General features: G+C 48.5%; 1 protein-coding gene across 1 annotated transcript in view; it reads left to right on the top strand.

The window, feature by feature from the left end:
- Window positions 1–26,900, top strand: part of LOC139540645 (protein Shroom2-like) — a 94,364-nt gene that overhangs the window by 4,899 nt on the left and 62,565 nt on the right. Inside the window, exon 3 of the mRNA XM_071344455.1 lies at window positions 22,833–22,981. Within this exon, the coding sequence (XP_071200556.1) occupies window positions 22,833–22,981 (149 nt within the window). The remainder of the gene's footprint in view (window positions 1–22,832; window positions 22,982–26,900) is intronic.

Here is a 26,900-nt window from a genome sequence, read left to right as displayed (position 1 = left end):
CTACAATGTTGTTGATCCATCCTCAGTTTTCTCCTATCACAGCCATTAAACTCTGTAACTGTTTGAAAGTCACCATTGGCCTCATGGTGAAATCCCTGAGTACCAATAGGTGCCCTTCCTTGTGAGATGTTGGACAACCTCTCTGGTCTTTGTGGTGTTTTGTATACCAGACACAGTGGCAGGTACAGTGCATTCCTGATGTATTCAGACCCCATTTTGTTTGTGGTGTTTTGTATACCAGACACAGTGGCAGGTACAGTGCATTCCTGATGTATTCAGACCCCATTTTGTTTGTGGTGTTTTGTATACCAGACACAGTGGCAGGTACAGTGCATTCCTGATGTATTCAGACCCCATTTTGTTTGTGGTGTTTTGTATACCAGACACAGTGGCAGGTACAGTGCATTCCTGATGTATTCAGACCCCATTTTGTTTGTGGTGTTTTGTATACCAGACACAGTGGCAGGTACAGTGCATTCCTGATGTATTCAGACCCCATTTTGTTTGTGGTGTTTTGTATACCAGACACAGTGGCAGGTACAGTGCATTCCTGATGTATTCAGACCCCATTTTGTTTGTGGTGTTTTGTATACCAGACACAGTGGCAGGTACAGTGCATTCCTGATGTATTCAGACCCCATTTTGTTTGTGGTGTTTTGTATACCAGACACAGTGGCAGGTACAGTGCATTCCTGATGTATTCAGACCCCATTTTGTTTGTGGTGTTTTGTATACCAGACACAGTGGCAGGTACAGTGCATTCCTGATGTATTCAGACCCCATTTTGTTTGTGGTGTTTTGTATACCAGACACAGTGGCAGGTACAGTGCATTCCTGATGTATTCAGACCCCATTTTGTTTGTGGTGTTTTGTATACCAGACACAGTGGCAGGTACAGTGCATTCCTGATGTATTCAGACCCCATTTTGTTTGTGGTGTTTTGTATACCAGACACAGTGGCAGGTACAGTGCATTCCTGATGTATTCAGACCCCATTTTGTTTGTGGTGTTTTGTATACCAGACACAGTGGCAGGTACAGTGCATTCCTGATGTATTCAGACCCCATTTTGTTTGTGGTGTTTTGTATACCAGACACAGTGGCAGGTACAGTGCATTCCTGATGTATTCAGACCCCATTTTGTTTGTGGTGTTTTGTATACCAGACACAGTGGCAGGTACAGTGCATTCCTGATGTATTCAGACCCCATTTTGTTTGTGGTGTTTTGTATACCAGACACAGTGGCAGGTACAGTGCATTCCTGATGTATTCAGACCCCATTTTGTTTGTGGTGTTTTGTATACCAGACACAGTGGCAGGTACAGTGCATTCCTGATGTATTCAGACCCCATTTTGTTTGTGGTGTTTTGTATACCAGACACAGTGGCAGGTACAGTGCATTCCTGATGTATTCAGACCCCATTTTGTTTGTGGTGTTTTGTATACCAGACACAGTGGCAGGTACAGTGCATTCCTGATGTATTCAGACCCCATTTTGTTTGTGGTGTTTTGTATACCAGACACAGTGGCAGGTACAGTGCATTCCTGATGTATTCAGACCCCATTTTGTTTGTGGTGTTTTGTATACCAGACACAGTGGCAGGTACAGTGCATTCCTGATGTATTCAGACCCCATTTTGTTTGTGGTGTTTTGTATACCAGACACAGTGGCAGGTACAGTGCATTCCTGATGTATTCAGACCCCATTTTGTTTGTGGTGTTTTGTATACCAGACACAGTGGCAGGTACAGTGCATTCCTGATGTATTCAGACCCCATTTTGTTTGTGGTGTTTTGTATACCAGACACAGTGGCAGGTACAGTGCATTCCTGATGTATTCAGACCCCATTTTGTTTGTGGTGTTTTGTATACCAGACACAGTGGCAGGTACAGTGCATTCCTGATGTATTCAGACCCCATTTTGTTTGTGGTGTTTTGTATACCAGACACAGTGGCAGGTACAGTGCATTCCTGATGTATTCAGACCCCATTTTGTTTGTGGTGTTTTGTATACCAGACACAGTGGCAGGTACAGTGCATTCCTGATGTATTCAGACCCCATTTTGTTTGTGGTGTTTTGTATACCAGACACAGTGGCAGGTACAGTGCATTCCTGATGTATTCAGACCCCATTTTGTTTGTGGTGTTTTGTATACCAGACACAGTGGCAGGTACAGTGCATTCCTGATGTATTCAGACCCCATTTTGTTTGTGGTGTTTTGTATACCAGACACAGTGGCAGGTACAGTGCATTCCTGATGTATTCAGACCCCATTTTGTTACATTACAGCCTTATTCTAAAATTGATTAAGAATTTTTCTCAGCAATCTACACAGCTTATTTTAAATTTGATTGCAAATGTATTAAAACTAAACTGAAATCACATTTACATAAGTATTCAGTGCTTTTACTCAGTACTTTGTTGAAGCACCTTGGGCAGCTCTTACATCCTCGAGTCTTCTTGGGTATGAAGATAACTTGGCACACCTGTATTTGGGGAGTTTCTCCCATTCTTCTCTGCAGATCCTCTCAAGCTCTGTCAGGTTGGATGGGGAGCGTTGCTGCACAGCTATTTCCACGTCTCTCCAGAGATGTTAGATCAGGTTCAAGACCGGGCTCTGGCCGGGCCTCTCAAGGACATTCAGAGACTTGTACCGAAGCCACTCCTGTGTTGTCTTGGCTGTGTGCTTAGGGTTGTTGTCCTGTTGGAAGGTGAAGCTTCGCCCCAGTCTGAGGTCCTGGGTACTCTGGAGCAGGTTTTCATCAAGGATCTCTCTGTACAATGCTCCGTTCATCTTTCTCTCAATCCTGACTAGTCTCCCAGTCCCTGCCACTGAAAAACATCCCCACAGCATGATGCTGCCACCACCATGCTTCACCGTAGGGATGGTGCCAGGTTTCCTCCAGATGTGACGCTTGGCATTCAGGCCAAAGAGTTCAATCTTGGTTTCATCAGACCAGAGAATCTTGTAAATAAGAATTTGTTCTTAACTGACTTGCCTAGAATTGATTTTACTAAGGCTGTTTTTGCTTTTTGATGTCATTATGGGGTATTGCTGTGATGTCATTATGGGGTCTTGTTGTGATGTCATTATGGGGTATTGTGATGTCATTATGGGGTATTGTGATGTCATTATGGGGTATTGTGATGTCATTATGGGGTATTGTGTGTAGATTGATGAGGAAATCCATTTTAGAATAAGGCTGTAATGTAACAAAATGTGTAAAAAGTCAAAGGGTCTGAATACTTTCCCAATGCGCTGGTCATACCGTCCACTACGATTTTGTTGTTGTTGTTGTTGCCCTAATTACACAAATAAGCAACAATAAAAAAGATGTGCGTGCTTATTAATGTTTCTAAAACAAGAAATGTATTACCAGTAAGAAGTAATGTGGTATATTGCTCATTTTAATATTCTCTGACCTTTAGTATTTTAACAAATCAGAATTTTTAGCTGCCCCTTTAAGGTTACCTTGGTAACAGGGCCACTGGAGTCATCACTGTACATTAAAGGCCAATGTCTCTTGCTTGCAGTGGGAGCTAACTCAAACATTGTAAAGCAACCTAGCTTGTGAACAAGAAAGGCAGTGTTGCTATGCGAGGTGGGATAGCTATAACGTGAGGATTCGGTTTATGCGTTACCAGATATGAAACAAATGAGCAGAAATACTTTGAAAACAGCTACTACAGCATTTATTTAGCTATTAAAATCACAACTCTCACTTGTGCCCATACTTGACTATTTGTGTTAAATGCAACACTGTAGAGCCCGAAGTGTTACCACGCGCCAACATGGCTGGTGAATTAGACGTTGTTACCCGTTTGACAGGTGGAGGCCCTGCTCCTGAATTTATTTAGGTTTGCCATAACAAGTGACACAATCTCAATTTAAAATTCAGGCTGTAACAAAACAAAATGTCTCAAAAGTAAAGGGTTGTGAATACTTCCTGGCGGAACTGTGTGGTAGGTTCGTTTAATTGGGAGATGCGCCATCATAGTACCAAGGGCGATTTTGAAACTAAGTCCATCTGGCCATAGAGAATCATATAGAATGGTTCTAAAAAATCCCACTAACTTGTTTGTTAGCTCAAGCTGCAGGTTAATGATTAACCAGCAAGGTCTTCACCAGACCGTGAGTTCCAGGGGGTATGACAGCAGGCAGCTCCTGTAGTCTGGTTGCTGTGAACCTCTTCTACTTTGTGTAACATTCTGTATTGACCCAAACAGGTGTAAAGTTCAGCAGCTCACCACAGCATGCAGAGTGCACAGTGCTTAGTGCTGCACAGTGGGCTCAGTCCCAACACACCTCAGCATGCAGAGCTCTCAGTGCTTAGTGCTGCACAGTGGGCTCAGTCCCAACACACCACAGCATGCAGAGCTCTCATTGCTTAGTGCTGCACAGTGGGCTCAGTCCCAACACACCACAGCATGCAGAGCTCTCAGTGCTTAGTGCTGCACAGTGGGCTCAGTCCCAACACACCTCAGCATGCAGAGCTCTCAGTGGGCTCAGTCCCAACACACCTCAGCATGCAGAGCTCTCAGTGCTTAGTGCTGCACAGTGGGCTCAGTCCCAACACACCTCAGCATGCAGAGCTCTCAGTGCTTAGTGCTGCACAGTGGGCTCAGTCCCAACACACCTCAGTATGCAGAGCTCTCAGTGCTTAGTGCTGCACAGTGGGCTCAGTCCCAACACACCACAGCATGCAGAGCTCTCAGTGCTTAGTGCTGCACAGTGGGCTCAGTCCCAACACACCACAGCATGCAGAGCTCTCAGTGCTTAGTGCTGCACAGTGGGCTCAGTCCCAACACACCACAGCATGCAGAGCTCTCAGTGCTTAGTGCTGCACAGTGGGCTCAGTCCCAACACACCTCAGCATGCAGAGCTCACCGTGCTTAGTGCTGCACAGTGGGCTCAGTCCCAACACACCACAGCAGCTCATAGCACCTTCCTTCACTCCCTAAGGTTAGGGACGTGATCCACACCAGCAGAATTCCTGAGAAGCTTATGGTCAGGTGGGTTCGGCTGCTGAATGGTGTTTAAGCCACCGACCAAGCGTAGCGTTCTGGACTGAAGTTGGCTCCAGTTGTCTTGGCAGGAGTTCAGTGGCTTTGTCACAGAGTTCTAGAACAGCCAGCAGTGTCTTAGTGTGAGCTTGGCCAGTATACCGTGTATAGCAGGGTATTTTGAAATGCCCACTTCATGATTTTAAATGCCTCTTTTTTTTCTTTCTCTTTTTGTGTGGGACACCCTAAAGTTTGCAGGGGTGCATGCTACACCCCAACTATAAGTAATCTCCAGCTCAGGGATCCAGCTATGCTTTTGGTTTGCTAACTGGCTAGATGTCAAGATCAATCTTTTTGGTTACAGCAGAGAATCAATCCCCTCCTGGATAAAGATCCCTGATGCCTAAATTTGTTTTGTGCATCAAATATTTGTTTGGATTGAAATGGCGCCCCTTGTGTGCACTGCCGGTAATACAGTATACCCTAGTATTGTAGAGGTATGGAAAGCTGGAGATTGCCCAAACCTACCCTAGGGTTCTAGAACAGCCAGCCAGCGCTCCAGGGGACCAGCAGGGAAAATGGCCGTCACACCTCAACGACTAACTGGTGAGAGGATGTTAATGTGACTGACTAACAAAGTAGGCCTAACCGTTTAATATATATAGTCTAACAGATGGACTAGATGGGGGGGGGGGGGGGGGGGGTAGCTTAGTAGTGTGTAGGGGCGGAAGCCGACAGTTTTACGACTCAATGTTTTGCTATTGATGGGCTTTCACTTTGACACTAGAATGTACCGTTGACATGGACACTAATACGATTATTGTGAACAGGGAGGGAAATTAACACCTGCTAAATGCGAGTAGGTTTTGGCATTGGTGGGTAAGAATGTCTTTCACCAGTCACGTTGGCGGGTGGTGTGGTGGTTCATTTCTTTACTTTCAAGTGAGGAGAGACAAACTTATCACACAAGTCAGCGTTATACTTAAACTAAATCTTTATTCACTTATTAATAAGGGAGCAGGTCAATACAACACACACAAAGTGAATCGATTGAGTGCTCTACGTTAGTGACGGCTGGTCTACGAATCACCCTCAGATGATTCGTTGAGAGCCCCGAGACAAAAGTACAAAGGTCTTTTATAGCCAAGATACACCCCCCTACATGACAAACAACAGATGTATGGAATGGGTCACAAGGTTAAGATTTGTATGAAAGATACTTATAATTCACAGTAGACATTATCTGCTGTAAAAACAGTACTCTTTGTGTAGAGACCAAGGTCTGGCCTTTTAGTCATCTCTCCCTGGTACCATATAGAACAGAAACATTAACTCATGCTATGGAATGTGGAATCACCCAAAAGACATTGTACATCTCCTGTCAGTGTTAAATCTTCCGAAGCCCACTTTCAGTTAACACAGACATAATAGAGTTAAAATAACTATTCTGTTTCATAAAACAACCATTTGATGCAATTAAAGTATTATAACATAATCTTGTAATTTCTCTCACAGAGCATTTGGGAAGCGTTTTTTTCTCTTCTTTTTTTCTATCGAAAGGACACGTAGAAGTTGGTTGAGTTGACCTGAAAAGATACTTTGTGCTCATGTTTCTTGGCTCACACACTAGGTGGTATTTCAATAGTAAACTGAACAAAAATATAAATTCAACATGTAAAGTGTTGTTTTCATCAGCTGAAATAAAAGATCCCAGAAATGTTCCATACGAACAAAAAGCGCATTTCTTTCAAATTTTGTGCACAAATTTGTTTACTTCCCCGTTAGTGAGCGTTTCTCCTTTGCCAAGATAATCCATCCACCTGCTGGGGGACAATAAAAGGCCACTCTAAAATGTGCAGTTTTGTCACACAACACAATGCCACTGTCTCAAGTTTTGAGGGAGCGTGCAATTGGCATACTGACTGTAGGAATGTCCACCTGAGCTGTTGCCAGAGAATGTAATGTTAATTTCTCTACCATAAGCCACCTGCAATGTCGTTTTAGAGGATTTGGCAGTATGTCCAACCGGCCTCAAAACCGCAGACCACGTATCACCATGCCAGCTCAGGACCTCCACATGCGGCTTCTTCACCTGCGGGATCGTCTGAGACCAGGCACCCGTACAGCTGATGAAACTGAGGAGTATTTCTGTCTGTCATAAACCCCTTTTTGTGGGGAAAAACTAATTCTGATTGGCTGGGCCTGGCAACCAAGTGGGTGAGCCTATGTCCTCCAAGGTCCATCCATGGCTGCGCTCCTGCCCAGTCCATATATTGGGGCCTAATGAATTTATTTAGTGTTTTAGTGTTGAACACAGTTTTAGTTTTCATGTAAATGTACTCAGCCACGGTATCAGTGTTTATGTAAATATACTCAGCCACGGTATCAGTGTTTATGTAAATATACTCAGCCACTGTATCAGTGTTTATGTAAATGTACTCAGCCACGGTATCAGTGTTCATGTAAATGTACTCAGCCACGGTATTAGTGTTTATGTAAATGTACTCAGCCACGGTATTAGTGTTTATGTAAATGTACTCAGCCACGGTATTAGTGTTCAAGATGTTCAAATGTTCATAGATGACCAGCAGGGTCAAATAATAATCATCACAGTGGTTGTAGAGGGTGCAACAGGTCAGTACCTCAGGAGTAAATGTCAGTTGGCTTTTCATAGCCGATCATTCAGAGTTAGAGACAGCAGGTGTGGTAGAGAGAGAGTCGAAAACAGCAGGTCCGGGACAAGGTAGCACGCCCAGTGAACAGGTCAGGGTTCCATAGCCGCAGGCAGAACACTTGAAACTGGAGCAGCAGCACGACCAGGTGGACTGGGGACAGCAAGGAGTCATCAGGCCAGGTAGTCCTGAGGCATGGTCCTAGGGCTCAGGTCCTCTGAGAGGAGAGAGCGGGAGAATATTGGAGGGAGCATACTTAAATTCATACAGGACACCGGATAAGACAGGAAAAATACTCCAGAATTAACCGCCTGACCCTAGCCCCCCGACACAAACTACTGCAGCATAAATACTGGAGGCTGAGACAGATGCCCTGGTCAGTCTGTCATCAGGGGTTCATGACCCCAGTTGACCTGGTCAGTCTCTCGTCAGGGGTTCATGACCCCAGTTGACCTGGTCAGTCTCATCAGGGGTTCAGATCATTCCCTTGGAACTCTTATTTGTTCCGTCACTGTGCTGAGGAACACAGAGAGCAGAGCTGACATTAGAGCCTGTGCTGAGGAACACAGAGAGCAGAGCTGACATTAGAGCCTGTGCTGAGGAACACAGAGAGCAGAGCTGACATTAGAGCCTGTGCTGAGGAACACAGAGAGCAGAGCTGACATTAGAGCCTGTGCTGAGGAACACAGAGAGCAGAGCTGACATTAGAGCCTGTGCTGAGGAACACAGAGAGCAGAGCTGACATTAGAGCCTGTGCTGAGGAACACAGAGATCAGAGCTGACATTAGAGCCTGTGCTGAGGAACACAGAGAGCAGAGCTGACATTAGAGCCTGTGCTGAGGAACACAGAGATCAGAGCTGACATTAGAGCCTGTGCTGAGGAACACAGAGATCAGAGCTGACATTAGAGCCTGTGCTGAGGAACACAGAGAGCAGAGCTGACATTAGAGCCTGTGCTGAGGAACACAGAGATCAGAGCTGACATTAGAGCCTGTGCTGAGGAACACAGAGCAGAGCTGACATTAGAGCCTGTGCTGAGGAACACAGAGAGCAGAGCTGACATTAGAGCCTGTGCTGAGGAACACAGAGAGCAGAGCTGACATTAGAGCCTGTGCTGAGGAACACAGAGATCAGAGCTGACATTAGAGCCTGTGCTGAGGAACACAGAGAGCAGAGCTGACATTAGAGCCTGTGCTGAGGAACACAGAGATCAGAGCTGACATTAGAGCCTGTGCTGAGGAACACAGAGAGCAGCGCTGACATTAGAGCCTGTGCTGAGGAACACAGAGAGCAGAGCTGACATTAGAGCCTGTGCTGAGGAACACAGAGAGCAGAGCTGACATTAGAGCCTGTGCTGAGGAACACAGAGAGCAGAGCTGACATTAGAGCCTGTGCTGAGGAACACAGAGAGCAGAGCTGACATTAGAGCCTGTGCTGAGGAACACAGAGAGCAGAGCTGACATTAGAGCCTGTGCTGAGGAACACAGAGATCAGAGCTGACATTAGAGCCTGTGCTGAGGAACACAGAGAGCAGAGCTGACATTAGAGCCTGTGCTGAGGAACACAGAGAGCAGAGCTGACATTAGAGCCTGTGCTGAGGAACACAGAGATCAGAGCTGACATTAGAGCCTGTGCTGAGGAACACAGAGAGCAGAGCTGACATTAGAGCCTGTGCTGAGGAACACAGAGATCAGAGCTGACATTAGAGCCTGTGCTGAGGAACACAGAGATCAGAGCTGACATTAGAGCCTGTGCTGAGGAACACAGAGAGCAGAGCTGACATTAGAGCCTGTGCTGAGGAACACAGAGATCAGAGCTGACATTAGAGCCTGTGCTGAGGAACACAGAGAGCAGAGCTGACATTAGAGCCTGTGCTGAGGAACACAGAGAGCAGAGCTGACATTAGAGCCTGTGCTGAGGAACACAGAGATCAGAGCTGACATTAGAGCCTGTGCTGAGGAACACAGAGAGCAGAGCTGACATTAGAGCCTGTGCTGAGGAACACAGAGAGCAGAGCTGACATTAGAGCCTGTGCTGAGGAACACAGAGAGCAGAGCTGACATTAGAGCCTGTGCTGAGGAACACAGAGATCAGAGCTGACATTAGAGCCTGTGCTGAGGAACACAGAGAGCAGAGCTGACATTAGAGCCTGTGCTGAGGAACACAGAGATCAGAGCTGACATTAGAGCCTGTGCTGAGGAACACAGAGATCAGAGCTGACATTAGAGCCTGTGCTGAGGAACACAGAGATCAGAGCTGACATTAGAGCCTGTGCTGAGGAACACAGAGAGCAGAGCTGACATTAGAGCCTGTGCTGAGGAACACAGAGATCAGAGCTGACATTAGAGCCTGTGCTGAGGAACACAGAGATCAGAGCTGACATTAGAGCCTGTGCTGAGGAACACAGAGAGCAGAGCTGACATTAGAGCCTGTGCTGAGGAACACAGAGATCAGAGCTGACATTAGAGCCTGTGCTGAGGAACACAGAGATCAGAGCTGACATTAGAGCCTGTGCTGAGGAACACGGAGATCAGAGCTGACATTAGAGCCTGTGCTGAGGAACACAGAGATCAGAGCTGACATTAGAGCCTGTGCTGAGGAACACAGAGAGCAGAGCTGACATTAGAGCCTGTGCTGAGGAACACAGAGATCAGAGCTGACATTAGAGCCTGTGCTGAGGAACACAGAGAGCAGAGCTGACATTAGAGCCTGTGCTGAGGAACACAGAGATCAGAGCTGACATTAGAGCCTGTGCTGAGGAACACAGAGATCAGAGCTGACATTAGAGCCTGTGCTGAGGAACACAGAGATCAGAGCTGACATTAGAGCCTGTGCTGAGGAACACAGAGAGCAGAGCTGACATTAGAGCCTGTGCTGAGGAACACAGAGATCAGAGCTGACATTAGAGCCTGTGCTGAGGAACACAGAGATCAGAGCTGACATTAGAGCCTGTGCTGAGGAACACAGAGATCAGAGCTGACATTAGAGCCTGTGCTGAGGAACACAGAGATCAGAGCTGACATTAGAGCCTGTGCTGAGGAACACAGAGATCAGAGCTGACATTAGAGCCTGTGCTGAGGAACACAGAGATCAGAGCTGACATTAGAGCCTGTGCTGAGGAACACAGAGATCAGAGCTGACATTAGAGCCTGTGCTGAGGAACACAGAGATCAGAGCTGACATTAGAGCCTGTGCTGAGGAACACAGAGAGCAGAGCTGACATTAGAGCCTGTGCTGAGGTACACAGAGATCAGAGCTGACATTAGAGCCTGTGCTGAGGAACACAGAGATCAGAGCTGACATTAGAGCCTGTGCTGAGGAACACAGAGATCAGAACATTAGAGCCTGTGCTGAGGAACACAGAGATCAGAGCTGACATTAGAGCCTGTGCTGAGGAACACAGAGAGCAGAGCTGACATTAGAGCCTGTGCTGAGGAACACAGAGAGCAGAGCTGACATTAGAGCCTGTGCTGAGGAACACAGAGATCAGAGCTGACATTAGAGCCTGTGCTGAGGAACACAGAGAGCAGAGCTGACATTAGAGCCTGTGCTGAGGAACACAGAGAGCAGAGCTGACATTAGAGCCTGTGCTGAGGAACACAGAGAGCAAAGCTGACATTAGAGCCTGTGCTGAGGAACACAGAGATCAGAGCTGACATTAGAGCCTGTGCTGAGGAACACAGAGATCAGAGCTGACATTAGAGCCTGTGCTGAGGAACACAGAGATCAGAGCTGACATTAGAGCCTGTGCTGAGGAACACAGAGATCAGAGCTGACATTAGAGCCTGTGCTGAGGAACACAGAGAGCAGGGCTGACATTAGAGCCTGTGCTGAGGAACACAGAGATCAGAGCTGAGGAACACAGAGATCAGAGCTGACATTAGAGCCTGTGCTGAGGAACACAGAGAGCAGAGCTGACATTAGAGCCTGTGCTGAGGAACACAGAGATCAGAGCTGACATTAGAGCCTGTGCTGAGGAACACAGAGATCAGAGCTGACATTAGAGCCTGTGCTGAGGAACACAGAGATCAGAGCTGACATTAGAGCCTGTGCTGAGGAACACAGAGATCAGAGCTGACATTAGAGCCTGTGCTGAGGAACACAGAGAGCAGAGCTGACATTAGAGCCTGTGCTGAGGAACACAGAGATCAGAGCTGACATTAGAGCCTGTGCTGAGGAACACAGAGATCAGAGCTGACATTAGAGCCTGTGCTGAGGAACACAGAGATCAGAACATTAGAGCCTGTGCTGAGGAACACGGGGATCAGAGCTGACATTAGAGCCTGTGCTGAGGAACACAGAGAGCAGGGCTGACATTAGAGCCTGTGCTGAGGAACACAGAGAGCAGAGCTGACATTAGAGCCTGTGCTGAGGAACACAGAGATCAGAGCTGACATTAGAGCCTGTGCTGAGGAACACAGAGATCAGAACATTAGAGCCTGTGCTGAGGAACACAGAGATCAGAGCTGACATTAGAGCCTGTGCTGAGGAACACAGAGATCAGAGCTGACATTAGAGCCTGTGCTGAGGAACACAGAGAGCAGAGCTGACATTAGAGCCTGTGCTGAGGAACACAGAGAGCAGAGCTGACATTAGAGCCTGTGCTGAGGAACACAGAGATCAGAGCTGACATTAGAGCCTGTGCTGAGGAACACAGAGATCAGAACATTAGAGCCTGTGCTGAGGAACACAGAGAGCAGAGCTGACATTAGAGCCTGTGCTGAGGAACACAGAGAGCAGAGCTGACATTAGAGCCTGTGCTGAGGAACACTGAGAGCAAAGCTGACATTAGAGCCTGTGCTGAGGAACACAGAGAGCAGAGCTGACATTAGAGCCTGTGCTGAGGAACACAGAGAGCAGAGCTGACATTAGAGCCTGTGCTGAGGAACACAGAGATCAGAGCTGACATTAGAGCCTGTGCTGAGGAACACAGAGATCAGAGCTGACATTAGAGCCTGTGCTGAGGAACACAGAGAGCAGAGCTGACATTAGAGCCTGTGCTGAGGAACACAGAGATCAGAGCTGACATTAGAGCCTGTGCTGAGGAACACAGAGATCAGAGCTGACATTAGAGCCTGTGCTGAGGAACACAGAGATCAGAGCTGACATTAGAGCCTGTGCTGAGGAACACAGAGATCAGAGCTGACATTAGAGCCTGTGCTGAGGAACACAGAGAGCAAAGCTGACATTAGAGCCTGTGCTGAGGAACACAGAGATCAGAGCTGACATTAGAGCCTGTGCTGAGGAACACAGAGAGCAGAGCTGACATTAGAGCCTGTGCTGAGGAACACAGAGATCAGAGCTGACATTAGAGCCTGTGCTGAGGAACACAGAGATCAGAGCTGACATTAGAGCCTGTGCTGAGGAACACAGAGATCAGAGCTGACATTAGAGCCTGTGCTGAGGAACACAGAGAGCAGAGCTGACATTAGAGCCTGTGCTGAGGAACACAGAGATCAGAGCTGACATTAGAGCCTGTGCTGAGGAACACAGAGATCAGAGCTGACATTAGAGCCTGTGCTGAGGAACACAGAGATCAGAGCTGACATTAGAGCCTGTGCTGAGGAACACAGAGATCAGAGCTGACATTAGAGCCTGTGCTGAGGAACACAGAGATCAGAGCTGACATTAGAGCCTGTGCTGAGGAACACAGAGAGCAGAGCTGACATTAGAGCCTGTGCTGAGGAACACAGAGAGCAGAGCTGACATTAGAGCCTGTGCTGAGGAACACAGAGATCAGAGCTGACATTAGAGCCTGTGCTGAGGAACACAGAGAGCAGAGCTGACATTAGAGCCTGTGCTGAGGAACACAGAGAGCAGTGCTGACATTAGAGCCTGTGCTGAGGAACACAGAGAGCAGAGCTGACATTAGAGCCTGTGCTGAGGAACACAGAGATCAGAGCTGACATTAGAGCCTGTGCTGAGGAACACAGAGATCAGAGCTGACATTAGAGCCTGTGCTGAGGAACACAGAGAGCAGAGCTGACATTAGAGCCTGTGCTGAGGAACACAGAGCAGAGCTGACATTAGAGCCTGTGCTGAGGAACACAGAGAGCAGAGCTGACATTAGAGCCTGTGCTGAGGAACACAGAGATCAGAGCTGACATTAGAGCCTGTGCTGAGGAACACAGAGATCAGAGCTGACATTAGAGCCTGTGCTGAGGAACACAGAGATCAGAGCTGACATTAGAGCCTGTGCTGAGGAACACAGAGATCAGAGCTGACATTAGAGCCTGTGCTGAGGAACACAGAGAGCAGAGCTGACATTAGAGCCTGTGCTGAGGAACACAGAGATCAGAGCTGACATTAGAGCCTGTGCTGAGGAACACAGAGATCAGAGCTGACATTAGAGCCTGTGCTGAGGAACACAGAGATCAGAGCTGACATTAGAGCCTGTGCTGAGGAACACAGAGATCAGAGCTGACATTAGAGCATGTGCTGAGGAACACAGAGATCAGAGCTGACATTAGAGCCTGTGCTGAGGAACACAGAGATCAGAGCTGACATTAGAGCCTGTGCTGAGGAACACAGAGATCAGAGCTGACATTAGAGCCTGTGCTGAGGAACACAGAGAGCAGAGCTGACATTAGAGCCTGTGCTGAGGAACACAGAGAGCAGAGCTGACATTAGAGCCTGTGCTGAGGAACACAGAGAGCAGAGCTGACATTAGAGCCTGTGCTGAGGAACACAGAGATCAGAGCTGACATTAGAGCCTGTGCTGAGGAACACAGAGATCAGAACATTAGAGCCTGTGCTGAGGAACACAGAGAGCAGAGCTGACATTAGAGCCTGTGCTGAGGAACACAGAGAGCAGAGCTGACATTAGAGCCTGTGCTGAGGAACACAGAGAGCAGAGCTGACATTAGAGCCTGTGCTGAGGAACACAGAGATCAGAGCTGACGTTAGAGCCTGTGCTGAGGAACACAGAGATCAGAGCTGACATTAGAGCCTGTGCTGAGGAACACAGAGATCAGAGCTGACATTAGAGCCTGTGCTGAGGAACACAGAGATCAGAGCTGACATTAGAGCCTGTGCTGAGGAACACAGAGAGCAGAGCTGACATTAGAGCCTGTGCTGAGGAACACAGAGATCAGAGCTGACATTAGAGCCTGTGCTGAGGAACACAGAGATCAGAGCTGACATTAGAGCCTGTGCTGAGGAACACAGAGATCAGAGCTGACATTAGAGCCTGTGCTGAGGAACACAGAGATCAGAGCTGACATTAGAGCCTGTGCTGAGGAACACAGAGATCAGAGCTGACATTAGAGCCTGTGCTGAGGAACACAGAGATCAGAGCTGACATTAGAGCCTGTGCTGAGGAACACAGAGAGCAGAGCTGACATTAGAGCCTGTGCTGAGGAACACAGAGAGCAGAGCTGACATTAGAGCTTGTGCTGAGGAACACAGAGAGCAGAGCTGACATTAGAGCCTGTGCTGAGGAACACAGAGAGCAGAGCTGACATTAGAGCCTGTGCTGAGGAACACAGAGAGCAGAGCTGACATTAGAGCCTGTGCTGAGGAACACAGAGATCAGAGCTGACATTAGAGCCTGTGCTGAGGAACACAGAGATCAGAGCTGACATTAGAGCCTGTGCTGAGGAACACAGAGAGCAGAGCTGACATTAGAGCCTGTGCTGAGGAACACAGAGATCAGAGCTGACATTAGAGCCTGTGCTGAGGAACACAGAGATCAGAGCTGACATTAGAGCCTGTGCTGAGGAACACAGAGATCAGAGCTGACATTAGAGCCTGTGCTGAGGAACACAGAGATCAGAGCTGACATTAGAGCCTGTGCTGAGGAACACAGAGAGCAGAGCTGACATTAGAGCCTGTGCTGAGGAACACAGAGAGCAGAGCTGACATTAGAGCCTGTGCTGAGGAACACAGAGAGCAGAGCTGACATTAGAGCCTGTGCTGAGGAACACAGAGATCAGAGCTGACATTAGAGCCTGTGCTGAGGAACACAGAGATCAGAGCTGACATTAGAGCCTGTGCTGAGGAACACAGAGATCAGAGCTGACATTAGAGCCTGTGCTGAGGAACACAGAGATCAGAGCTGACATTAGAGCCTGTGCTGAGGAACACAGAGATCAGAGCTGACATTAGAGCCTGTGCTGAGGAACACTGAGATCAGAGCTGACATTAGAGCCTGTGCTGAGGAACACAGAGAGCAGAGCTGACATTAGAGCCTGTGATAGTTATTTTATCGCCATATTTCTTCTTGAATGCGTAAATTAAAGCGCACAGAGGACCAGCAGATTGAAGATTGCAATATAGTATTGTTTCAACCAGACAGCCAGTCAGAGAGCAGCGTTTTTTCAACCAGACAGCCAGTCAGAGCAGCATTGTTTCAACCAGACAGCCAGTCAGAGAGCAGCGTTGTTTCAACCAGACAGCGTCAGAGCAGCATTGTTTCAACCAGACAGCCAGTCAGAGAGCAGCGTTGTTTCAACCAGACAGCCAGTCAGAGAGCAGCGTTGTTTCAACCTGAAAAATAATATTTTTGTTTTTTTGTTTTGTGACCAACTTTTTATTTTTCAGAAGGGGGTACAAAGATAACCCATTCCCCCCTCAGTCCGTATCCTCCCTCCCCACCCAGAAACCACGCTCCCCTCCCCACCCAGAAACCACGCTCCCCTCCCCACCCAGAAACCACGCTCCCCTCCCCACCCAGAAACCACGCTCCCCTCCCCACCCAGAAACCACGCTCCCCTCCCCACCTAGAAACCACGCTCCCCTCCCCACCCAGAAACCACGCTCCCCTCCCCACCCAGAAACCACGCTCCCCTCCCCTACCCAGAAACCAAGGTAGGTTGCTTATCAGTAATGTAAAATAATCTGCTTCTAATTAAAATTCTTAACATTCCTCCCATACCGTTAAGTTTTGCCAAAGGTCTTGGTGGACTTTAAGTCCTCGGTCTCAATGAAGCTACATAACCCTGTTCTACATGGCAGCACCTCATACACAGGCAGCTGTGGGTTTTCATTCTTTAAAATGCTCCGCTGGCAGTGGAAGTCTTTAGCTCCGCTGGCAGTGGAAGTCTTTAGCTCCGCTGGCAGTGGAAGTCTTTAGCTCCGCTGGCAGTGGAAGTCTTTAGCTCCGCTGGCAGTGGAAGTCTTTAGCTCCGCTGGCAGTGGAAGTCTTTAGCTCCGCTGGCAGTGGAAGTCTTTAGCTCCGCTGGCAGTGGAAGTCTTTAGCTCCGCTTGCAGTGGAAGTTTTTAGCTCCGCTGGCAGTGGAAGTCTTTAGCTCCGCTGGCAGTGGAAGTCTTTAGCTCCGCTGGCAGTGGAAGTCTTTAGCTCCGCTGGCAGTGGAAGTCTTTAGCTCCGCTGGCAGTGGAAGTCTTTAGCTCCGCTGGCAGTGGAAGTCTTTAGCTCCGCTGGCAGTGGAAGTCTTTAGCTCCGCTGGCAGTGGAAGTCTTTAGCTCTGCTGGCAGTGGAAGTCTTTAGCCCCGCTGGCAGTGGAAGTCTTTAGCTCTGCTGGCAGTGGAAGTCTTTAGCCCCGCTGGCAGTGGAAGTCTTTAGCTCTGCTGGCAGTGGAAGTCTTTAGCTCTGCTGGCAGTGGAAGTCTTTAGCCCCGCTGGCAGTGGAAGTCTTTAGCTCCGCTGGCAGTGGAAGTCTTTAGCTCCGCTGGCAGTGGAAGTCTTTAGCTCCGCTGGCAGTGGAAGTCTTTAGCCCCGCTGGCAGTGGAAGTCTTTAGCCCCGCTGGCAGTGGAAGTCTTTAGCTCTGCTGGCAGTGGAAGTCTTTAGCTCCGCTGGCAGTGGAAGTCTTTAGCTCCGCTGGCAGTGGAAGTCTTTAGCTCCGCTGGCAGTGGAAGTCTTTAGCTCCGCTGGCAGTGGAAGTCTTTAGCTCCGCTGGCAGTGGAAGTCTTTAGCCCCGCTGGCAGTGGAAGTCTTTAGCCCCGCTGGCAGTGGAAGTCTTTAGCTCCGCTGTCTCAAATACATCTGGGCATCTGTCTCAAATACAACTGTTATGCATGGAACTATAGATAAACTGCTCCTTAAATCTTCAATAATGTTTCAACCGGAGAACTCCTTTGTCTGTAGAAATGCGATGGAACGCAGCTAACTCTCACTTTAGCGCGCGTGATCAGCTCATGGCACTCTGCCAGACCCCTGACTCAATTGGCTCTCATTCCCCCCTCCTTCACAGTAGAAGCATCAAACAAGGTTCTAAAGACTGTTGACATCTAGTGGAAGCCTTAGGAAGTGCAATATGACCCCATAGACACTGTATATTCGATAGGCAATGACTTGAAAAACTATGTTTAACATTAAAGAAGTCTCAAGGTATTGCTCGCCTGAGGTAGAGTACCTTATTACAAGTTGTCGGCCACACTATCTACCAAGAGAGTTGTCATCTGTATTATTCGTAGCCGTCTATTTACCACCACAAAGCAAAGCTGGCACTAAGATCGCTCTCAAGCAGCTCTATAAAGCCATAAGCAAAGAAGAAAATGCTCACCCAGAAGCGGCGCTCCTAGTGGCCGGGGACTTTAATGCAAGCAAACTTAAATCAGTTTTAACACATTTTTACCAGCATGTCACATGTGCAACCAAGGGAGAATTAAAAATCCTAGACCACCTTTACTCCACACACAGATGCATACAAAGCTCTCCCCCGCCCTCTATTTGGCAAATCTGACCACAATTCTATCCTCCTGATTCCTGCTTACAAGCAAAAACTAAAGCAGGAGGTACCAGTGACTCGCTCAATACGGAACTGGTCAGATAACGCGGATGCTGCAATACAGGACTGTTTTGCTAGCACAGACTGGAATATGTTCCAGAATTCATCCAATGGCATTGAGGAATACACCACCTCAGTCATTGGCTTCATCAATAAGTGCATCAACGACGTTGTCCCCACAGTAACTGTACATACATATCCCAACCAGAAGCCATGGATTACAGGCAACATCCGCATCAAGCTAGAGCTTGACAAGCACGCAGATGAGCTTCCCTGAGACGGTTTCTGACAGTTTATGCAGAAATGATTCGGTTGTGCAAACCTACAGTTTAATCAGCTGTCTGGGTGGCTGGTCTCATGATCTAGCAGGTGAAGAAGCCGGATGTCGAGGGCCTGAGTTGGCGTGGTTACACATGGTCTGAGGTTGTGAGGCTGTTTGGACATACTGACAAATTCTCTAAAACAACGTTGGATGCGGCTTATGGTAGATAAATTAACATTTTAATTATCTGGCAACAGCTCTGGTGGACATTCCTACAGTCAGCATTCCAATTGTACTCTCCCTTAACTTGAGACATCTGTGGCATTGTGTTGTGTGACAAAAATGCAAATTTTAGTGGCCTTTTATTGTCCCCAGCACAAGGTGCACCTGTGTAATGATCATGCTGTTTAATCAGCTTCTTGATATGCCACACCTGTCAGGTGGATGGATTATCTTGGCAAAGGAGAAATGCTCACTAACAGGGATGTGCGTATGTAACATTTCTGGGATATTTTATTTCAGCTCATGAAACAGGACCAACACTTTACATGTGTTTATATTTTTGTTCTGTAAAGATCTAAACGTTTCAATGTGGATTGTTATGTTTCCATTCAACATGGATAGGATCATCAATGAATACTCTGTTTTAGCCCTAACCATGATGTTTTAACCCTAAATCAGGTGTTTTAGCCCTAACCATGATGTTTTAACCCTAAATCAGGTGTTTTAGCCCTAACCATGATGTTTTAACACTAAATCAGGTGTTTTAGCCCTAACCATGATGTTTTAACCCTAAATCAGGTGTTTTAGCCCTAACCATGATGTTTTAACCCTAAATCAGGTGTTTTAGCCCTAACCATGATGTTTTAAACCTAAATCAGGTGTTTTAGCCCTAACCATGATGTTTTAACACTAAATCAGGTGTTTTAGCCCTAACCATGATGTTTTAACCCTAAATCAGGTGTTTTAGCCCTAACCATGATGTTTTAACCCTAAATCAGGTGTTTTAGCCCTAACCCTGTTGTGTTAACCCTATTGTGACTCCTGTTTGCCACATCTTCAATTTAAGCCTTGAAGACTGTGTGCCCTCAGACATGGAGGGAGTCAAAGGTCATTCAGCTACCCAAGAATAGCAGAGCACCCTTTAATGGTTCAAACAGCTGACCAATCAGCCTGTTACAAAACTTTTGGGAAAAATGTGTTTGATCAAATGAAAAAACGTAGGTGTTATGGATTTGCATCCTCTGCCTTATTATGGCTTGAGATTAACCTAATAGAACAGAGGGTGTTCCTTAGTGGAAGCCTCTCTAATGCAAATTCAGTTGAGTCTGGTGTACCGCAGGGAAGCTGGCTAGGGCCATTATTGTTTTCTGTTTTTACTAATAACCTTGAATAAAGCCTGTGTGTCTATGTACGCTGACAACTCAACAGTATACACTTCGGCTGCAACAGTAAAATAAATATCTGAGACACTTATTAACATAGAGTTGTAGTCGGTTTTAGAATGGGTAACTAACAATAGGCCGGTGCTAAATATCTCAAACTAAAAGCATAGTTTTTTGGATGAAATCACTCGCTCAACGTTAAACCTCATTTCAATCTATTACTGAATAATGTGGTGATTGAGCAAGTTGAGGAGACTAAGCTGCTTGGTGTAACCCTAGAGAGCAAGTTGTCATGGTCAAAACCATATAGACTCAAACGTTGCTAAAATGGAAAGAGGTGTGTCCATGATAGGGCATTGCTCTGCCTACTGCCCAGCTGTGTGGTCATGTAGTTTTGTTGCCCCTGGCCTACTGCCCAGCTGTGTGTTCATGTTGCCCCTGGACTACTGCCCAGCTGTGTTCATGTTGCCCCTGGACTACTGCCCAGCTGTGTGGTCATGTAGTTTTGTTGCCCCTGGACTACTGCCCAGCTGTGTTCATGTTGCCCCTGGACTACTGCCCAGCTGTGTGTTCATGTTGCCCCTGGACTACTGCCCAGCTGTGTTCATGTTGCCCCTGGACTACTGCCCAGCTGTGTGGTCATGTAGTTTTGTTGCCCCTGGACTACTGCCCAGCTGTGTGTTCATGTTGCCCCTGGACTACTGCCCAGCTGTGTGGTCATGTTGCCCCTGGACTACTGCCCAGCTGTGTGGTCATGTGTAGTTTATCCCTAACCCTGTTGGGTTATCCCTGCTGTGTTAACCCTAACCCTGCTGTGTTAACCCTAACCCTGCTGTGTTAACCCTAACCCTGCTGTGTTAACCCTAACCCTGCTGTTTTAACCCTAACCCTGCTGTGTTAACCCTAAACCTGCTGTGTTAACCCTAAACCTGCTGTGTTAACCCTAAACCTGCTGTGTTAACCCTAAACCTGCTGTGTTAACCCTAACCCTGCTGTGTTAACCCTAACCCTGCTGTGTTAACCCTAACCCTGCTGTGTTAACCCTAACCCTGCTGTGTTAACCCTAACTCTGCTGTGTTAACCCTAACCCTGCTGTGTTAACCCTAAACCTGCTGTGCTAACAATAACCCTGCTGTGTTATCCCTAACCCTGCTGTGTTATCCCTAACCCTGCTGTGTTAACCCTAACCCTGCTGTGTTAACCCTAACCCTGCTGTGTTAACCCTGCTGTGTTAACCCTAACCCTGCTGTGTTAACCCTAACCCTGCTGTGTTATCCCTAACTCTGCTGTGTTAACCCTAACTCTGCTGTGTTAACCCTAACTCTGCTGTGTTAACCCTAACTCTGCTGTGTTAACCCTAACTCTGCTGTGTTAACCCTAACTCTGCTGTGTTAACCCTAACTCTGCTGTGTTAACCCTAACTCTGCTGTGTTAACCCTAACCCTGCTGTGTTAACCCTAACCCTGCTGTGTTAACCCTAACCCTGCTGTGTTAACCCTAACTCTGCTGTGTTAACCCTAACTCTGCTGTGTTAACCCTAACTCTGCTGTGTTAACCCTAACTCTGCTGTGTTAACCCTAACTCTGCTGTGTTAACCCTAACTCTGCTGTGTTAACCCTAACTCTGCTGTGTTAACCCTAACCCTGCTGTGTTAACCCTAACCCTGCTGTGTTAACCCTAACCCTGCTGTGTTATCCCTAACCCTGCTGTGTTAACCCTAACTCTGCTGTGTTAACCCTAACTCTGCTGTGTTAACCCTAACTCTGCTGTGTTAACCCTAACTCTGCTGTGTTAACCCTAACTCTGCTGTGTTAACCCTAACTCTGCTGTGTTAACCCTAACTCTGCTGTGTTAACCCTAACTCTGCTGTGTTAACCCTAACTCTGCTGTGTTAACCTTAACCCTGCTGTGTTAACCCTAACCCTGCTGTGTTAACCCTAACCCTGCTGTGTTAACCCTAACCCTGCTGTGTTAACCCTAACCCTGCTGTGTTAACCCTAACCCTGCTGTGTTAACCCTAACCCTGCTGTGTTAACCCTAACCCTGCTGTGTTAACCCTAACTCTGCTGTGTTAACCCTAACCCTGCTGTGTTAACAATAACCCTGCTGTGTTATCCCTAACCCTGCTGTGTTATCCCTAACCCTGCTGTGTTAACCCTAACCCTGCTGTGTTAACCCTAACCCTGCTGTGTTAACCCTAACTCTGCTGTGTTATCCCTAACTCTGCTGTGTTAACCCTAACTCTGCTGTGTTAACCCTAACTCTGCTGTGTTAACCCTAACTCTGCTGTGTTATCCCTAACCCTGCTGTGTTAATCCTAACCCTGCTGTGTTAACCCTAACCCTGCTGTGTTAACCCTAACCCTGCTGTGTTAACCCTAACTCTGCTGTGTTAACCCTAACTCTGCTGTGTTAACCCTAACTCTGCTGTGTTAACCCTAACTCTGCTGTGTTAACCCTAACCCTGCTGTGTTAACCCTAACCCTGCTGTGTTATCCCTAACCCTGCTGTGTTATCCCTAACTCTGCTGTGTTAACCCTAACTCTGCTGTGTTAACCCTAACTCTACTGTGTTATCCCTAACTCTGCTGTGTTATCCCTAACTCTGCTGTGTTAACCCTAACCCTGCTGTGTTAACCCTAACCCTGCTGTGTTAACCCTAACCCTGCTGTGTTAACCCTAACTCTGCTGTGTTAACCCTAACCCTGCTGTGTTAACCCTAACCCTGCTGTGTTAACCCTAACCCTGCTGTGTTAACCCTAACCCTGCTGTGTTAACCCTAACTCTGCTGTGTTAACCCTAACTCTGCTGTGTGTGGTATAGGTGGAGGAGGGCAGCAAGGCAGCAGCGGTCAGCCTCCAAGTTGGAGACGAGATGGTGAACATCAACCAGGTCCCTCTGAGCGGTTACAGACAGGAGGCCATCTGCCTGGTCAAGGGATCATACAAGACCCTCAATCTGGTTGTCAAGAGGTAGGAAACCACACACAGCCCAACACACAACTGCTGCGCTTATCCCCCTGGCTGCTCCTCCAGGTAACCGGTCCCTATGGTTACAGGGGAGAGATGAGATGGAGGTCCCTGGGCTATCACTGAGCTGCTCTTCTCTGCACAGTGTCGGTCTGTCTGGACTAGGGCTAGGGCTGAGCCTCTGCTACAGGGCTGTCTGGACTAGGGCTGAGGCTCTGCTACAGGGCTGTCTGGACTAGGGCTAGGGCTGAGGCTCTGCTACAGGGCTGTCTGGACTAGGGCTAGGGCTGAGCCTCTGCTACAGGGCTGTCTGGACTAGGGCTGAGGCTCTGCTACAGGGCTGTCTGGACTAGGGCTAGGGCTGAGGCTCTGCTACAGGGCTGTCTGGACTAGGGCTGAGGCTCTGCTACAGGGCTCTCTGGGCTAGGGCTAGGGCTGAGGCTCTGCTACAGGGCTGTCTGGGCTAGGGCTGAGGCTCTGCTACAGGGCTGTCTGGACTAGGGCTGAGGCTCTGCTACAGGGCTGTCTGTACTAGGGCTGAGGCTCTGCTACAGGGCTGTCTGGACTAGGGCTGAGGCTCTGCTACAGGGCTGTCTGGACTAGGGCTGAGCCTCTGCTACAGGGCTGTCTGTACTAGGGCTGAGGCTCTGCTACAGGGCTGTCTGGACTAGGGCTGAGGCTCTGCTACAGGGCTGTCTGGACTAGGGCTAGGGCTGATGCTCTGCTACAGGTCTGTCTGGACTAGGGCTGAGGCTCTGCTACAGGGCTCTCTGGGCTAGGGCTGAGGCTCTGCTACAGGGCTCTCTGGGCTAGGGCTGAGGCTCTGCTACAGGGCTCTCTGGGCTAGGGCTGAGGCTCTGCTACAGGGCTCTCTGGGCTAGGGCTGAGGTTCTGCTACAGGGCTGTCTGGACTAGGGCTAGGGCTGAGGCTCTGCTACAGGGCTGTCTGGACTAGGGCTAGGGCTGAGGCTCTGCTACAGGGCTGTCTGGACTAGGGCTGAGGCTCTGCTACAGGGCTGTCTGGACTAGGGCTAGGGCTGAGCCTCTGCTACAGGGCTGTCTGGACTAGGGCTAGGGCTGAGGCTCTGCTACAGGGCTGTCTGGACTAGGGCTGAGGCTCTGCTACAGGGCTGTGACTCTGCTCTGTGCTGAGGCTCTGCTACAGGGCTGTGACTCTGCTCTGTGCTGAGGCTCTGCTACAGGGCTGTGACTCTGCTCTGTGCTGAGGCTCTGCTACAGGGCTGTGACTCTGCTCTGTGCTAGTGCTCTGTCCGCTACAGGGCTGTGACTCTGCTCTGTGCTAGTGCTCTGTCCGCTACAGGGCTGTGACCCTGCTCTGTGCTGAGGCTCTGCTACAGGGCTGTGACTGCTCTGTGCTCTATCCGCTACAGGGCTGTGATAGCAGGCTGGTTGTGTGCTGCGAGATTGCAGCAGCAGTTGAGAGTTCAGGGTTGTTGACACAGTTTCCAGCAGTATTGATTTAAGATGAGAGAAGGAGGGGGAGGAAAGAATGACATTTTGATGTAGTAGTGTATCTGACCGGGCCACACCCAGCCAGGTTTGGTTAAGGCCGCACCCAGCCAGGTTTGGTTAAGGCCGCACCCAGCCAGGTTTGGTTAAGGCCGCACCCAGCCAGGTTTGGTTAAGGCCGCACCCAGCCAGGTTTGGTTAAGGCCGCACCCAGCCAGGTTTGGTTAAGGCCGCACCCAGCCAGGTTTGGTTAAGGCCGCACCCAGCCAGGTTTGGTTAAGGCCGCACCCAGCCAGGTTTGGTTAAGGCCGCACCCAGCCAGGTTTGGGAAAGACCCCACCTAGGGTTGCAAAATTCTGTTTTTCCAGAAATCCGATTGGAAGATTCCCGTATTCAGGATGGAGTATGCCAGGGTTCAGCTCAACTCATGAGTTGAAATTCAAGTTGAATTTGCCACACTCCACAGGATGTAGCGTTTGAGTGAATGGAAGTAGAATTTAATTCAGTGCAATTCAAAGTAGGGCTGACCCCATTTAGTCGACTGTTCGATTGTTTGGTCGATAGGCTGTTGGTCGAACAAACAAGATATATATTTTTAGTCGAGCAGTGGCAAATATATTTACAAAAATGTTGGCACACGAGACACCAGTCTGATTCACGGCTGTCTCAGTGGACTGATCCATTATGGAGGCCTGTCTCAGTGGACTGATCCATTGTGGAGGCCTGTCTCAGTGGACTGATCCATTGCGGAGGCCCGTCTCGGGTGGACTGATCCATTGCGGAGGCCCGTCTCGGTGGACTGATCCATTGCGGAGGCCCGTCTCGGTGGACTGATCCATTGCGGAAGCCCGTCTCGGTGGACTGATCCAAATTCGGAGGCCCGTCTCGGTGGACTCATCCATTGCGGAGGCCCGTCTCGGTGGACTCATCCATTGCGGAGGCCCGTCTCGGTGGACTGATCCATTGCGGAGGCCCGTCTCGGTGGACTGATCCATTGCGGAGGCCACGAGGATAACACACCAGTATCACCAGTAGTACATTCCCCATTAATTACCATCATTCCTAATCTAAATTTCTGTTGATGCATTCAATCAATCAATCAATCAAGTTTATTTTATATAGCCCTTCGTACATCAGCTAATATCTCAAAGTGCTGTACAGAAACCCAGCCTAAAACCCCAAACAGCAAGCAATGCAGGTGTAGGAGCACGGTGGCTAGGAAAAACTCCCTAGAAAGGCCAAAACCTAGGAAGAAACCTAGAGAGGAACCAGGCTATGAGGGGTGGCCAGTCCTCTTCTGGCTGTGCCGGGTGGAGATTATAACAGAACATGGCCAAGATGTTCAAAATGTTCATAAATGACAAGCATGGTCAAATAATAATCAGGAATAAATGTCAGTTGGCTTTTCATAGCCGATCATTAAGAGTTGAAAACAGCAGGTCTGGGACAGGTAGGGGTTCCATAACCGCAGGCAGAGCGGTTGAAACTGGAACAGCAGCAAGGCCAGGTGGACTGGGGACAGCAAGGAGTCATCATGCCCGGTAGTCCTGACGTATGGTCCTAGGGCTCAGGTCCTCCGAGAGAGAGAAGGAGAGAATTAGAGAGAGCATACTTAAATTCACACAGAACACTGGATAAGACAGGAGAAGTACTCCAGATATAACCAACTGACCCTAGCCCCCCGACACATAAACTACTGCAGCATAAATACTGGAGGCTGAGACAGGAGGGGTCAGGAGACACTGTGGCCCCATCCGATGATACCCCCGGACAGGGCCAAACAGGAAGGATATAACCCCACCCACTTTGCCAAAGCACAGCCCCCGCACCACTAGAGGGATATCTTCAACCACCAACTTACAATCCTGAGACAAGGCCGAGTATAGCCCACAAAGATCTCCACCACAGCACAAACCAAGGGGGGGCGCCAACCCAGACAGGAAGATCACGTCAGTAACTCAACCCACTCAAGTGACGCACCCCTCCTAGGGACGGCATGAAAGAGCACCAGTAAGCCAGTGACTCAGCCCCTGTAATAGGGTTAGAGGTAGAGAATCCCAGTGGAGAGAGGGGAACCGGCCAGGCAGAGACAGCAAGGGCGGTTCGTTGCTCCAGCCTTTCCGTTCAACCTTCACACTCCTGGGCCAGACTACACTCAATCATATGACCTACTGAAGAGATAAGTCTTCAGTAAAGGCTTAAAGGTTGAGACCGAGTCTGCGTCTCTCACATGGGTAGGCAGACCATTCCATAAAAATGGAGATCTATAGGAGAAAGCCCTGCCTCCAGCTGTTTGCTTAGAAATTCTAGGGACAAGGCCTGCGTCTTGTGACCGTAGCGTACGTGTAGGTATGTACGGCAGGACCAACTCTGAAAGATAGGTAGGAGCAAGCCCATGTAACGCTTTATAGGTTAACAGTAAAACCTTGAAATCAGCCCTTGCCTTAACAGG

This window comes from Salvelinus alpinus, chromosome 16, assembly GCF_045679555.1.
Source record: "Salvelinus alpinus chromosome 16, SLU_Salpinus.1, whole genome shotgun sequence".
In the NCBI taxonomy this organism is placed as follows: Eukaryota; Metazoa; Chordata; class Actinopteri; order Salmoniformes; family Salmonidae; genus Salvelinus; species Salvelinus alpinus.
This window is presented reverse-complemented; position numbering and strand designations above follow the sequence as displayed.